Source organism: Triticum aestivum, chromosome 7A (genome assembly GCF_018294505.1).
Source record: "Triticum aestivum cultivar Chinese Spring chromosome 7A, IWGSC CS RefSeq v2.1, whole genome shotgun sequence".
NCBI lineage: Eukaryota > Viridiplantae > Streptophyta > Magnoliopsida > Poales > Poaceae > Triticum > Triticum aestivum.
The window spans coordinates 239,226,551-239,240,407 of record NC_057812.1 but is presented as its reverse complement, the minus strand read 5'-3'; the positions used below and the strand labels follow the sequence as shown (position 1 = coordinate 239,240,407).

Sequence of the window (13,857 nt, the reverse complement as noted above, 5' to 3'; positions counted from 1 at the left end):
ATATTGTTCTTCACTTATTTACGTTTCCATTGCTATTGCTATCATCACTACAAAATACCAAAAACATTACTTTTGCTACAATTACTTTTTGCTACCGTTACCACTACTATCATATTACTTTGCTACTAAATACTTTGTTGCAGATATTAAGTTTCCAGGTGTGATTGAATTGACAACTCAGCTGCTAATACTTGAGAATATTCTTTGGCTCCCCTTGTGTCAAATCAATAAATTTGGGTTGAATACTCTACCCTCGAAAACTGTTGCGATCCCTTATACTTGTGGGTTATCACTTGTCCTCAAGCGGAAGCCGATAATGAAAAACATGTCCACATATTTAGAGATAGAGGTGTCGATAAAACAAAATACGGACATGAGGGCATCATGACCATTCTTAGAATAGCAACATATATATATTGTCATATGATTTCTTATGCTAAAGTTTCTCTGCAAGTAATATAACAATGAGATGCTTGAAACATGACACCATATTTAGCAGCGAGGCATACATATTTGGTTGGACTCATACCTTCTCAAAACTAACTTGCGAGTAAGATTTTGATCCGATTATGTGTTTTGTCTTCTGTTTCTTACGGTTATCGGCGTTCTTTTGGCTACGGTCCAATCAATTCATTGAAACCAGATATAACCAGTGAGACTAGCCATTTCATCTTAACACATAATAGACAAACCGTGATCTTAAAGATAACCTAAAATTTTGAATCAGTGCCAAAGTACTCAATCATCCATTCCCACTCTTCTGGTTGTAAATCTTCCGGCAGATTAGCCAATCAAGCCGCATCTGTTTTGTATGCCTTGTAAGTGGAGCTTAGAGTTGATCGCCAGCCTCTATATCTCTCTTTCGCCATTTTGAGAACTTTTTCTTCTGTTTCTGGTGTATCTTCCAGATCCCATTTGTCCTGTAAAGCATAAAACAAATAAATATACATAAGCAATGCATTGTCAATGGTAAAATAAGATAACACATGTCAAAAAGGTTGTACGCACTATCATATCTGCAACAATGAGTCGATAAATGGTAGGGTGAATGTTCGACCATGTCCTCACTCCAATGAGTGGTAACTTTCTTTTCATTATGACTACCACGTCATCCTTGAACGAATGATAGTTCATTCCTACTGTACCACCCAATTTTTCAGAGAATGTAATATTTAGCTTTGCAGATCCATTGGCAAAACGCTTCTTAGATGCTTTAAAACCCTTTAGAACACCTCGCCCTTTCTTCTTCTATCCACCAGCTTCTACAGCCCAAATCATACAAGAAAAATTGTATTACTCGGTATTAGATTGTAACAAATGCTGACACAAATGTAAACGAAAGCAAGTACCATCCTGTAGTAGCCCACGGTTGCGGCGAGCATGGGATGGCCATTCAGCAAGGGAACACATGTCATTAGCAGACACTGGAGTGTCAGATTGTTCCGCAGTTCCTGTAAAAGATTTAGTAGTCTTGAAGGTCTAGCTATTTAACCCACACCAAGATTTTATGCATTATAGCAAATGCTAAACAATTTACCAAATCTGGGTTGTCCATGTTGGTTTTTGTATGCCGTTATACTTTCCATCCGTGTTAAGAGAACAGAGCCTTTCTTTACTGCACGCAAAAACAATCATGGGAATTAGCATTAACAAAGCATTGATGTTCTGCACCATTCAGATAGGTGATTATGAAGTAAGAATGTTGTGTACCAGGAGCATCCTCTATAAAATTCATCATTGTGCCCTTGTGTAGGTAAACCAGACATAAAATTTTGAGTCAATTTAAGAAGAAACGCAATATATTAAGCAGGCATAAAATCAAATCAGTTTAACTCATATTAAAATTCGAGGCAGCTCAAACTGAATGAAGCTCAAGGTCAAGCTGTAGAACATGACTCATGCTCAGCTTGTAACGATGTCGAGTCGATCTCGATCTAAATGAGATAGCAAAAAGTATAAATCTATGTTGATTATGTGATCGATTGTAAGTACAGCGGGATATTTCGCCCAAACTGCGAGTGTCGTGTTCCCCACAGGGACTAGACGACAGCGACTATGCTCGGCTAAAGCTAGGTGACAGAATACAGATGATGATAGCAAGGAGATATAAATCTAAACTAACTAAGATTGTTCCGGCAAATCGACGACAAGGAAAATGAAAAGAAGCAAGGGAAGGTTCAGATTATACTCTCTGCCTTTTTAGTAGTTTCATTTTGCTTGAGAAAGTAAAATACTAACACAGGCAAGCATTAAGGATAAGGGGCAGAAAGATTATGGTACATGGTTCACAAGCAGACATTTAAGATGATGTAGAGCAGCATTGAGTTCTATAACAATGGAACTCACTTGTACAGGAGATTCACAAATATGGAATACCACAGTTACTAGAATTAACCACAATCACGAATTTATATATATATATATATATATATATATATATATATATATATATATATATATATATATATATATATAACTCACAATGTATGACAGTACAAATCTAATTGAAAATGATCATCCCAACAACTCACAATTTCACATATATTGCAGAAACTAATACATAAAAAACACAAATTGGGTCTTCAGAATAGTACACAAGCTGACATACAGACACATAAAGAGCTAATACTGATTTGAATGTAGTTGATCTTGCATCCACTAATAACTATCAGCAACTACACACACACACACACATAGAAAGAGTGAGAGAAAGAGAAAGAAAGAGAGCAGCAGCAGTTTGGAAAAGAGCTTCAGCAGAGGATGTTTGAGAAGAAGAGCAGCAGTTTTGTGGATCTAAAGAGAAGCATCAGCAGGTGGAAGAAGAAAGAGGTAGCAGGGAGCATTGAGAGAAGAGAGGAGCAACAGTTTCGTGGGAGAAGAGCAGCAGCAAGAGGTGTAGGAGAGGAGGAACAGCAGCGGCAGTGAGCAGATTGTACAGCAGCGAGGCAGAGGAAAGGTAGAATACAGCGACTAGATGGGATTAGATCAGGGAAGGAGAGTAGTGAGCAGTAGGGACACAACAAGAGGAGCAACGCCAGTTCAGTTAATTGATCTAATGCTCAAAAACCAATGTAGATAATAATTAAATTGGCAAGAGATGATCCACGGATGGGCTGCACCAAAACGCTTAGTAATTAGTAACAAAATACGACCCCCTATGGCATCCACGAGGAAACAGAGCGAACCAGGAGCAGAGATGCCGAAGAGGCCTGCAGGCACCTCGGGCACACTGGGGTCGGGTGAGGCAGCAACCAGCGCCTGGCCACCACGTCATGACGCCGGCATGCACAGCCGAGACGGCTGCGGCCATGAACCGGGCAGGGAGGCCCCGTCGAGCCCCAGTTCTAGGCCGAGGGGAGCTCCATGGCGGCCAGCCTCCAGGCCAAGGTGAGGCGCTGCGCCGACCCTCCAGGCCGCGAGCGCCTCCGCCGAGGCGGCCAAATCGAGGCGCGATGGGAAAATGTCACCGGCAGCCGCCATGTCCCCTGCCCGGACTTTTTTTCTACGGCCAAGCGGCGAGCGGAGGAGAGAAGGGAATGGATCGGGATCGAGAGACCCGCGCATCGAGGAGGAGCTCGTGGGGGAGGGGGGTTTGATCCCAGACAGAGGCAGGCGCAGAGGAGGAGGAGGGGGAGATAGAGGAGGACTGGATTTTTCAGCGAGGGAGGAGACCGGGAGGATGACTAACCTGACGCCGTGCAGCTGCTGTGGTTCGCTCTATTGACGCCGTCATGACGCCGGTAGAACAGATGAACCGAGACGAGAGCTCAGATCCAATCGCCCGTGAAGACACCGTGGTTTGGTATAGAATTATATATTTGTGGGTTGTTAGGAAGGTATATAGCGGGAATCTAATTTTTTGGTGGGAACAAAGACGATAATTTGGGACTTTTAGCGGGAGGTTAAAAAATATTGGCGCAAACAACTGTACATCTAAATTAGGTGGTGGGAAAGTGATTCCTTTTGTATTAAAAAGGTAATTATTTTTTGAGGGAATTTTCTATATTGTAAATATAATTCGAGTTGGAGGGAATAATAAATTGTTTTTGTAAAAAGTCATATCGTGGTAAAAGAACACCAAGTCCGAGAATTGTGAAGGGTGATCTGAGGCCCTCCCCTGTACCATTCTCGCCGTTGATATTTGTATAGTCATCGCCATTTGAGGAAGCCAAATAACGAACGAAAAAGAGTGCCGGTCACCGACACACAACCTCAACGACTACCAAGCACCTATAAGATGTGCAAAAAGGAGATCCGTTTAGAGCCGACGAAGACCACCAGCACGAGGAGCGATAATCTTGGAAGATGTGCGACAGATATGCCGGACCGAGGACTTCAAGACGATGCCTCCAGGAAGGGCACGGCCACAAACATCGTCGCCGTCCGATCCAAAGATCAAGTTTTTACCCGGAGTAAGACGGAAGGAGTGAGGGGAACACGAAGTCCACGGACGCCTTCACCGTCAACCAGTGCACAGCCTGGGTAGGTGATGTACCACGGTGCTTCAACCCTTCGCCGCAACCCCGGTCCGCCAACCACCCGCAGCCAATTAGGAAGTTATTGTTTCATCATGGATTGTCAAAAAAATTTGCCTTGGTCAACTGTTGGTCAAAGCAGGAAAATTTTGGCTAGTTCTGAACAACATGTCATAGAAATCTCATGCGACCCTTACTTTAAGACTATAGGTTACTAGTAGAACACCCGTGCGTTGCTACGGGCTTTTGAAACTGAATTACGATGTTAATAGCGGATTCTATGGCCATGTGTTGCTACGGGCTTTTGAAAATAAGTTAAGATGCTAATGATGGAGCTAGCTAAAATAACCGAGAACAATGTCATCTCAGCTAACACGACAATCAGCTAACACACTTCATACTCTCAAATCCTCAACAAATGTCCACGAATGCGCCCGGTCAATGACCGAACAAGAGAGAAGGAAAAAAGGTGGCCCAACCACACCCCTCATACCATCTCTAATGTCCTATACGTCCAGGTTGTCCGCAAACCCTCTATTAACATCATATATGGAGAGGATATGTGGGCTCGCGGACACGGTCCATTTTTCTTTCTTTTCTTTCTTCCTCTTCATCTCCACCAATAACATGCAAGTGAGGGAGAAAATGTGGAACATGACTGCATGCACAGACAAAAAATGGCTTAGAACGGATACAATCAGACACTGACCAGGCGCATCCATGGATGTCTAGGGGGCGGATTTGGTAAATCCAGTTATAGATGCTCTCTTCTTGACAACTAAATAAAACATGTTTTTTATTCCATAACATCATAAATACGATCCGACGGATACCTAACCCAAGTTTTATATATAACTTATTCACACAACCCTCCTCCACTAGCCAATGAACGGATCCATAAGCCAAGCATCTCACCATGCCACCATGTACCCCTCCCTTGATCGCATGTACTTCTTTACCTCGGCGATAGGGCTATAGATTGAACTATCAATTTCTGAGCTTCTTAACTTAGAAGCCACCGTTTCTTGAGTCCGTCTTCAGGATAAGCTTTGCTAAACTAATTAAATAAAAAAATACCATACCATATTCGAACGCATAAGAATTACCTGTTAGGCTAAAATTACAGAGAGCATAACTTCTCCCTCGATTCCAAGTTAATTGAAATCCAAAGCAAAACAAAACTATGTATAATGCCCAGATTTGCTACTTAAGACCTATATATGCTGACAAAGAAAATATCATTCTTTGTGCTCTATTTATTACATATAGAATAGTAGAAAAAATATTTGATTCAGAATTAACTTGGTTCAGAATTACAAGATCTTACACAAAGTAAATATCATTCTTTGTGTAATCAAACTATTTGATTCAGAATTGCAAGATCATAGGCATTTAATTACAGAACCAATGAGGCCGTGTTGACTATTACTCCCTCCGTACGAAAATACAAAACATTTTTGCAATTCAATTGAACTGAAAAAAATGTCTTATATTTTGGTACAGAGGAGTATATCTGATCACTTTTGCAACCAAGATCTTCCTGATATACTTTTGCAACCAAGATCTTCCAGATATAAGCACGCACACTTTAAACCAGATCCGCACACCAAATGAAACAACCATTTCTCCCTTTTTCATTCTTCTAGAAATCCAGCAATGGAATTATGATATAAACTGCTCTGTTACCTTTAGATATAGGGTCCTCCTTGAATTAACTACAAAAGAACGACAAGAGGAAATAATTAGATTCTTAGTACATGTCATCTCCAAACCTGCATAAAGCATGAAAATTATTAATTGTACCCAAGAAAAATGTGGGAACATCCTGAATAGTAAACTAAGTAGTAATTAACTATAAATCTAACACCTGGAAGGGTTCTGGTTATATAAAAAGTTACACTCTTATACAATGAGAGCAGATGGGAGCAGGTTTCACATTACATATTTCAGTGGCACGAGAATTATGCAACAAAAATTGAAACTCTTAAGTAGGTAATTGGGCATAGAGTGCATGAAATAAGAAAGACACATGGCCTTCATTAGTATTCATATATTTCGTGTGTATTCGTTGCATATGAATTGGGTATATTATTTCCGGCTCTGAGATAAAAACCTATTAAGGATAATTCATAAGGACGAAAACGAAATGTCATAAATTACTGTTTAGGATATGCAACTTACGACAGAGAATTATTTCAACTACCAAGTTTGGTTCCAGTTCCATCCTGCAGCACGAGAAGAGGCAAACAAAAATTGCGTATCAGTAACCATGTGAGAGAGTAGGTATACTTTTTTAAGATTAAACATTATAACAATAACAGCAATGACTTCTAATGCATTCCACATTTCTTGTGCTGACAATTGATCTGTGCTTATTCCCAATAACACGTTCTAGTTAACAAACTGATCTAATTAGTTGAACATGTGTCCCCTTTGCACACAATCAGAAATTCACAATATAGTAAAACCGCAGCAGGCAACACCACCTTAACAAACAGCTGATTTGATTTTGAATCATCTCTACTGAAAATACCATGCAGGTATGCACCAGGTCATAAGCCAATCTTCCTACTGTAAACAAATGACTCCTCCTCCCTGGGCCTCCTGCTCCTCATGTGTGAGGCCGTGCAGCTCATCAAGCTCTTCTCCTGCACATACAGTTTAAGCTTCAGTTCAGTTCAGCTTCAGAAGCAGCAAGAGACAACATGTCGAGTTCACATGTGCAGAGTACATACAAGTGGGTACAGGCTCTTGGGGATCTTGTTCGGACGAGGAAGAGGGCGGCCCCTGTTGAGTCTCTCTATCCTCCTTTCACCACAAAGCAAAACTCCAAAAGACACAGAAAAAGGGAGGGACCAAAAAAATCTCACTCACTGAAGTCTCTTAGCTAATTATTAGAGAAACTAAAAAAGGCCAAAAGGAGGTGTCCATTAAAGCGCTAGCAAGTACCACTATATCTAGCTCTCTTTCTCCAGGGCTGCAGAAGAGATGGGCTCCTAACAACCTTCCCCGAAACAACAAAAAATAGAGAACATGAGTAAACATGTGGACTCTGTTACGAAAAAGTATATACGTCGGGGATGGTGATCTGGTGTGAGGAGTGAGCTTTTCCAGTGCTCGGCTAACAAATATTATAGAACTTTTTATCATTTCAAGCATCAGTTCTATTAGAATTCCCGTGTACATATAGAACAATTTCTAACTGTTATTCACCCACATGTTTACCAGAATGTAAAAGAGATAAAAAGAACTCTTAGAGCTAAAATGAGCTCCAATAATCCAGGCAGTACGCACTTACGAATTTATTGGTGACTGGAGTATCAGTGATATACTCTTAAAAGGTGCGTACTTTAGTCTAGCATATCAAACATCATCTGCCTCCTAAACATTTAAAAGCAAGTAAAATTTAAGTTTGGGTGTATGGTCTAATTACCTCAGATCCCCCACAATGATTCAGTGCATAACCAAGCCCATGTCTGATTTGATAAATCTTCTACAATTTCTTATCCTTGTTAACTGTGCCTGCCTTGCAACTCTGAATCTTCAACTACAACAACAATCAAAGCTTTGTCCTCAAATTGTTTTCAGTAATTACTGCAGAAATATTAGATGATGAGGCTTGTGCATAACCACTAAATACAAAATAAGAAACAGGCCAAAGAAAGCCACCTAGGAGTATGGCAGGATGAACACCTAATTTCACTGGAGCTGGTGCTCGGAACTTGATGAACAGAGACACCACAATGCAGGTCGCAACTCGAAAGAATTGTCTTATGGATTTCACATGTTAAGCAAGCATACCAGAGGCATGGCTTACCTTGAATGCATCTTTGTTAGCTGGTTAGCCCTGTCATCTTCGTCCAGGCGGTTACAGCAAAAATTCCATAACTTTCACCCTGTTCCAATCAACGATAAACAAAGAGAAGATAAGTGTCCAATGGAAATTTTCTAAAGAAATATTTCCAATAGAAAATTGAAAGGAAGTTAGATGTAGACTCACATGTCGTGCGACGTTTCAGTAATGCACACACACACACAAAACTTGTTGTGTTCCATTCTCGCACCGTCAATGTCCTCTCTCACTAAGATTTTTGAACACCTAGTCAGCAACCAAGGTGAGCAACCTAAACCATATGGTGTAACCTGGTTCTTTTTTAACATTTAGACATCGATACATACCTCAACAATTGTGTATTGGAAGAGGTTGACCTCTTTACCCTGTGAATGAAAGCAAGTGAACAACCAAGATTAGGAAATACAAGAACAGATTGTGCAATAAAAAATACCAAAAGTTGCTTCACCTCTGAATGATCCAGTAACAATACTAACAAAATTTGTAACTGAACTTGCCTGAATTATGTATCAACATTATTCAGTCCATGCTAAAGTTTGAGATTTCTGCAGTTTTATCTTGACTAAATTACTCCAGTAAGTTGCAGCAAGCATAACATGGAGCATAACTCTAATAAGTTGAAGTTTTATCTTATCTGTATTACTCCAGTACCTTCCATGGCGACCCAGGAAGTAGCAGAGCAGTGTTCTTCCCTCCTTGTGGCCTGCGCGCATGATGCATCAGGGAGGGCAGCAGCCTGCATGTCCATAGCTGCTGGTGTTGTTGGCCCTTCCATGGTGTCGCCCTGTGTCATGGAGAAGGGGGTCAGAGGAGGGGGGGAGAAGAGACGGGGGTGGGTCAGAGAGAGAGAAGTGGAGGGATTCGTACCCAATGGATCCATGGCTGCCTGAGCTTGCTGGCTAGGGATTCGGGTCCTCCGCCGCTGCGGCTGCGTGGTCGTGGAGGAGGACAGCGCTGTGAGGTGAGGAAGAAGGCCCGCTCCTCTACTCCGGCGCGCTCGACATCAAGCGCCGCTGCGAAGCCGGCGTCGACGCACGCGGATCCAGGGAGGTTGGGGGTCGGGCGGCGCCGGGAGTGAGGGAGGAGGTGGGGGTGGGGCGGCGCCGGGAGTGAGGGAGAAGATGGGGGTCGGGAGGCGCCGGGAGTGAGGGAGAAGGTGGGGGCGGGACGAGCCAGGATCGGGGGAGGAGATGGGGGCGGCCGACACCGGGAGCCGGGGAGGAGGTCGGGGGCTGGCGGCGAAGGGATCTGGAGGGCCGACTCGCTCGCGCGTGCGTGTCGTGGAATTTTTTTCGTGGGTTTTTCTTCGTAGGTGGGAGGATGACGAAAATAAAAGGGAGGTGGGAGGATGATGAAAATAAACCAGCAAAAATAAACTGCACAGGCTATTCACCAACTACTTTATTAGGAGTAGAGATTAGAGATTAGAGATTAGAGATTATTTGTTTCCTGAAAATCTATTATTTGTTTCCTAAAGCAAATTGCATTAATGAGAGAGATCCACTGATTTGGCTAAGATAGGAAAGAATCTATTATTTGTTTGCTAAAGCAAATTGCATTAATGGGAGAGATCGGTTCATTTGGCTAAGGTAGAAAAGAATCTATTATTTGTTTGCTAAAGCAAATTGCATTAATGGGAGAGATCCGTTGATTTGGCTAAGGTAGGAAAGAATCTATTATTTGTTTCCTAAAGAAAATTGCATTAATGAGAGAGATTTGTTGATTTGGTTAAGGTAGGCGGTTTTTGCGGTTCGTGGCGGCTCAGTGTGAGGTGGGACGAGGTACTAAAAAAACCATGGGAGGTGGGACGGAAAAAAACCTGGGAGGTGGGAGTTGTCCCTGGTTAACCTACGAAATTTCGTAGATTTTTTTAGAATAAAAAAAAACTAGCGGAGGTGGGACAAAAATTGACCGGCGGAGACTACCAACTGCTCCATTAGGAGTAGAGATACTCTTATCACGAAACATAAGTACTGATGGGATGTGTTGATGAGACGGTCGATCTATGTCAGTCTCGATCTCACATTCCAATCTTGAGATGGGAAGATCTCAACATCTTTCATTTTACTGGACAATCCGTCGAGGGTTTGTCCATTGCAGAGTAGGTCCGACATAATTATGTCGCTTTTCTTCAAACGATAAACATAAAGATTCAACTATGTAAATTAAACAGCCCTGCATCGCGACGCCTTTGCATGTCGGATCCGTCCTACATCGAATCCACGCGCAAGGGGCGAATGAGCCCTGTCGCCGCCGCCGCTGGTCGGGCTTCACCTAGTCATGCCCTCTAGCAGCGGTAGGGGAGGGCAGGAGCGGGAGGCGGGGCACTAGGAGGTGGTTAGCGATCTCTCCCATCACCTGCGAGGGCGACTCGGGAGGGTCCTCCATGCCATTGTAGGTCGAACATAAATTGGAATTTTTTTTACCGAAAAAGGGTTTCCCCCGCATTGTATTACAAAGCAACCAACACCGATGACATCGCAAAGGCTGGGGCGAGCAGCACAACAAGCCCAAAGAAAAATAGAAAGAAAGAAGAAGAAACAAATGCCCAAGGGGCCCATATCTGGACTAAGCGGGCGCCGCCAGACCCCGCCGCCGCGCCACCTCACCGTCAATGGCAGCGCCGCCGCCTAGCTGATCTCCTGCACACCGGAACACCACCGAGAGGTGAATGGCCAGGGCTGCCAGCATCGCCCGGGCCAGGCCCGGAGGCGGGCGCTGGCGACGGCGGTGGGGAGGGAGGGGAGAGGGAGGTCTTGGGGAGAAGGGGGTCGGGGCACGTCCGGTCGCCCGCAAGGATACTGATTTGCGTATTTGTATAGTTCTTATTTATACTAATTTATTGCAACGGCTCCCAGGTGGATGGACGGAGAGCTCGGGAATGGAGCGCACGGTCTTGGAAGCTTTTGACGGAGCCGCGGCCGGAGTCGACCCAGTCGTCGAGGGTGACCCGATCATCGGAGGCGACGTGAGTGATCACATATGAGGCGACGTGAGTGATCACATGGGTGGTGTAGGACATCGATACGTGCCGATTGTTGGGCGGCATCGGCTCCGAGGTGGATGGACTGAGAGCTCGGGAATGGAGTGCACGGTCTTGGAAGCTTTCGACAGAGCCGCCCCCAGAGTCGTGGGAGACGGCAATTAACGAGTTCCCCTGAGCCTTGATAGCGGCGAGAAGGCGTCGATGGGAGGAATCAGACAGCCAGCCGCCCCCGGAGTCGTGGGAGACAGCAAACGAGTTCCCCTGAGCCTTGATAGCGGCAGGAAGACGTCGATGGGAGGAATCAGACAACCAGGTTACTGTCCATGACACGTGAACGGTCAGGCGAAATTGACGGGTGCCGGACCCCGGGTTGTCGTGCCGACATATGCTACCTACACTACTTAAGTAGGTAAAAGTACGCAACCAAATTACTATATAAATATCAGTTTAATTTTAAAAATATGCAAAAATAATGAGATCATTTGGATTTGTGGTTTAAAAGTTGCAGATAATCAATGTTTGGTCAATAAAATTACTATCTTCTTTCAAACAGAGAAAGAAGGGCCACGTCGATCATATATTTCAGCAATATATTTTTGTGTGTGGATATATTTCAGTAATATATGCTATCTGACTTTCAAAAAAAAGTAATATCTGGTGGAGCGCGTAGGGAAAAAAGAAATACGGGTGACAGCGGACTCGAACCTTGGTCGCCAGTTCTGAAGGGAGTTGATCTTTCCACTGGTTTATCTCAGTCATTGTGCGATATATTGACGGACTTAAGCTTATTAAGCGAAAGTTTTAGCGAAAGTTTTAGCTAGCATATCAAGGAAAAAATCGCACACTGGATCAGACGCCTGTCTGGTGGAGCACGCAGGGCTCGCGCAATGTATCAGACCCGCGTCTGGTGGATTGCGCCGCTGTTTCCTTCGCTCCTTCTTTCCCACGACCGTTTTCCTCTTTGCTTTTCACGCGCCGGACCTTAGTCCTAAAAAAACTACCTCATAGCAACCCGAGTCGTACCTCGATCCCCTGTTCCGCCGCCGTGCAACCTGAGCGCTGGCCGCATCCAGTAGCCACATCATGGCGGCGCGTCCAAGCAGCCCACGTCGGCGCCTCCCTGCCACTCCCCTCTCCCTCTAACCTTGCTCCGCCACCCGTTGCTCGGCGCCTTCTGCTCGTCGGCCTCCTCCTCCCTGGATCTCGGCTGGTCGATCCTGCCCGTGGGCGCGTGGCTGGACCGCCCGACACCTCAACTCCGGTGCCAACGGACCTGCCATCCTGCTCACCTGCCCGGGTCTTCCGTGCGCTTCAGTGCAACGCCCTGCAACAGCTCTCCTGTGGTCAGCCGTCCCTCTGCTTAGCGCCGCTCGGACTGGCTCGTCTGTCTCCCTTGCGACCAACGACCTGAACAACAATAATATGACTATCCCCTCATGTCTCTCTCTTTTTTTTTCATTGCAAGTGCAGCAAATTTAGATTGAAAATACTTCACATGGGCATTAGTACTGTGCTATACATACAACATAAGGATGTTGATTTTAGTATGAAAGTAGCAGACTAATTTTCCCTTGCTTGTTGTTTTATCGGTAGCTACTTTCATGTTCTTCCACATCTACAATAATAAGATAGTTCAGGCAAATAATAAGATAGAAAATCCAGGCAAATTTCAAAACTGAATTTGATGAACATGAATGCCGTTCATATACTTCAGTTCAGTTCAATCTATTCCCCGCTCATGTGCTTATATAATCGCAAAGCTGCTGTCTCGGGCTCCTTGGCTTAAGATGGTGTCTTCTTAGTGATGTTGCTCCAAAACATTTTAGGCTGCTTCGCACTGAACCTCAAACCAAAGAGAAATTAAACAAAAAACACACTGAATGGAACTTAAGCAGAAACACACAGGAGCTTTAATTGAGTGAATCATTCAAATTAAACCATCTATAAAAATTCATATATGGATGCAACCATTCAATTGAAACTCCTAAAGTAAAATTGCATGACAAGTATCATACATTGAATTAAGTAAAGAATCAAGCAAGTATCTTGAATCTGATATGTAGCGTGAGGTATGTACAACAACACATTCGTGGAGATCAGTAGCATAAAGGTATGATATGTTCTTCAGCATAAGTTAAACAATCTGGTTGTTAGTTTTGAGCCGTGATCTCTTCACTGTCTCTGAATTTCTGGTTTTGCATTATCTAGCCAACTACTAAACTGAACGTATTTAAACTCATGTCACATATACTACCATGTGACAGTAGTACTATTTCTTCTTCCATCAACCAAATTTTGCTTTACAATGTATAGATAAATTTTGCTTTACCATGTGACAGTAATATTGGTATGTATGTATCCATGTTGTCTTGTCTTGTAATGCAGCTAGTGATGCCGTTGGCTGTAATTTAGCTCCTAAAGCAGCTGTTATGTTTTTTTAACAGGACTGGCTTTACGGAGATAAGGCAAAAATGACACGAGATAAGAGTTGGATGGACAGGGAAAGAAATTTTGTTGAGTGGCAAACTGGCATGAAGGATTTC

The 13,857-nt window shown here is 43.6% G+C and overlaps 1 protein-coding gene and 1 long non-coding RNA gene across 9 annotated transcripts; both read right to left on the bottom strand.

The window, feature by feature from the left end:
* Nucleotides 1–491: 491 nt before the first annotated feature.
* On the bottom strand, nucleotides 492–3,788 carry LOC123152214 (uncharacterized). Of its 6 annotated transcripts, none has more exons than XR_006476068.1 (6): nucleotides 3,689–3,788; nucleotides 1,711–1,744; nucleotides 1,538–1,615; nucleotides 1,350–1,451; nucleotides 1,009–1,262; nucleotides 492–920 (listed from the first exon to the last, which is right to left on the bottom strand). XR_006476068.1 is itself a non-coding variant. In XM_044571819.1 (5 exons), the coding sequence occupies exons 1-5, from the start codon at nucleotides 3,731–3,733 to the stop codon at nucleotides 850–852; spliced, it is 330 nt and encodes a 109-aa protein (XP_044427754.1). In that variant the 5' UTR covers nucleotides 3,734–3,788; the 3' UTR covers nucleotides 492–849. The 6 variants fall into 6 exon arrangements, 2 of the variants coding, with proteins under 2 accessions (XP_044427754.1, XP_044427755.1); XR_006476069.1 differs by having other exon boundaries at nucleotides 1,009–1,259; XR_006476070.1 differs by having other exon boundaries at nucleotides 1,350–1,442.
* Nucleotides 3,789–5,304: 1,516 nt separating this feature from the next.
* Nucleotides 5,305–9,588, bottom strand: LOC123150294 (uncharacterized). Of its 3 annotated transcripts, none has more exons than XR_006475031.1 (10): nucleotides 9,196–9,588; nucleotides 8,980–9,112; nucleotides 8,655–8,693; nucleotides 8,476–8,574; nucleotides 8,293–8,371; nucleotides 7,909–8,022; nucleotides 7,211–7,302; nucleotides 7,009–7,123; nucleotides 6,657–6,700; nucleotides 5,305–6,190 (listed from the first exon to the last, which is right to left on the bottom strand). It is a non-coding gene; the product is annotated as an uncharacterized lncRNA (long non-coding RNA). The 3 variants fall into 3 exon arrangements; XR_006475029.1 differs by having other exon boundaries at nucleotides 5,306–6,190; nucleotides 6,962–7,123; nucleotides 8,476–8,557; XR_006475028.1 differs by having other exon boundaries at nucleotides 5,307–6,190; nucleotides 6,962–7,123.
* Nucleotides 9,589–13,857: the final 4,269 nt, after the last annotated feature.

Bases quoted from the DNA above. Each gene is read 5' to 3' on its own strand.
- LOC123152214 (XM_044571819.1), bottom strand. From the start codon at position 3,733: ATGACGGCGTCAATAGAGCGAACCACAGCAGCTGCACGGCGTCAG. The intron at 1,745-3,688 runs GTTAGTCATCCT...TACCTACACAAG, and splicing joins CAGCAGCTGCACGGCGTCAG to GGCACAATGATGAATTTTAT. The intron at 1,452-1,537 runs GTAAATTGTTTA...AATCTTTTACAG, and splicing joins ACATGGACAACCCAGATTTG to GAACTGCGGAACAATCTGAC.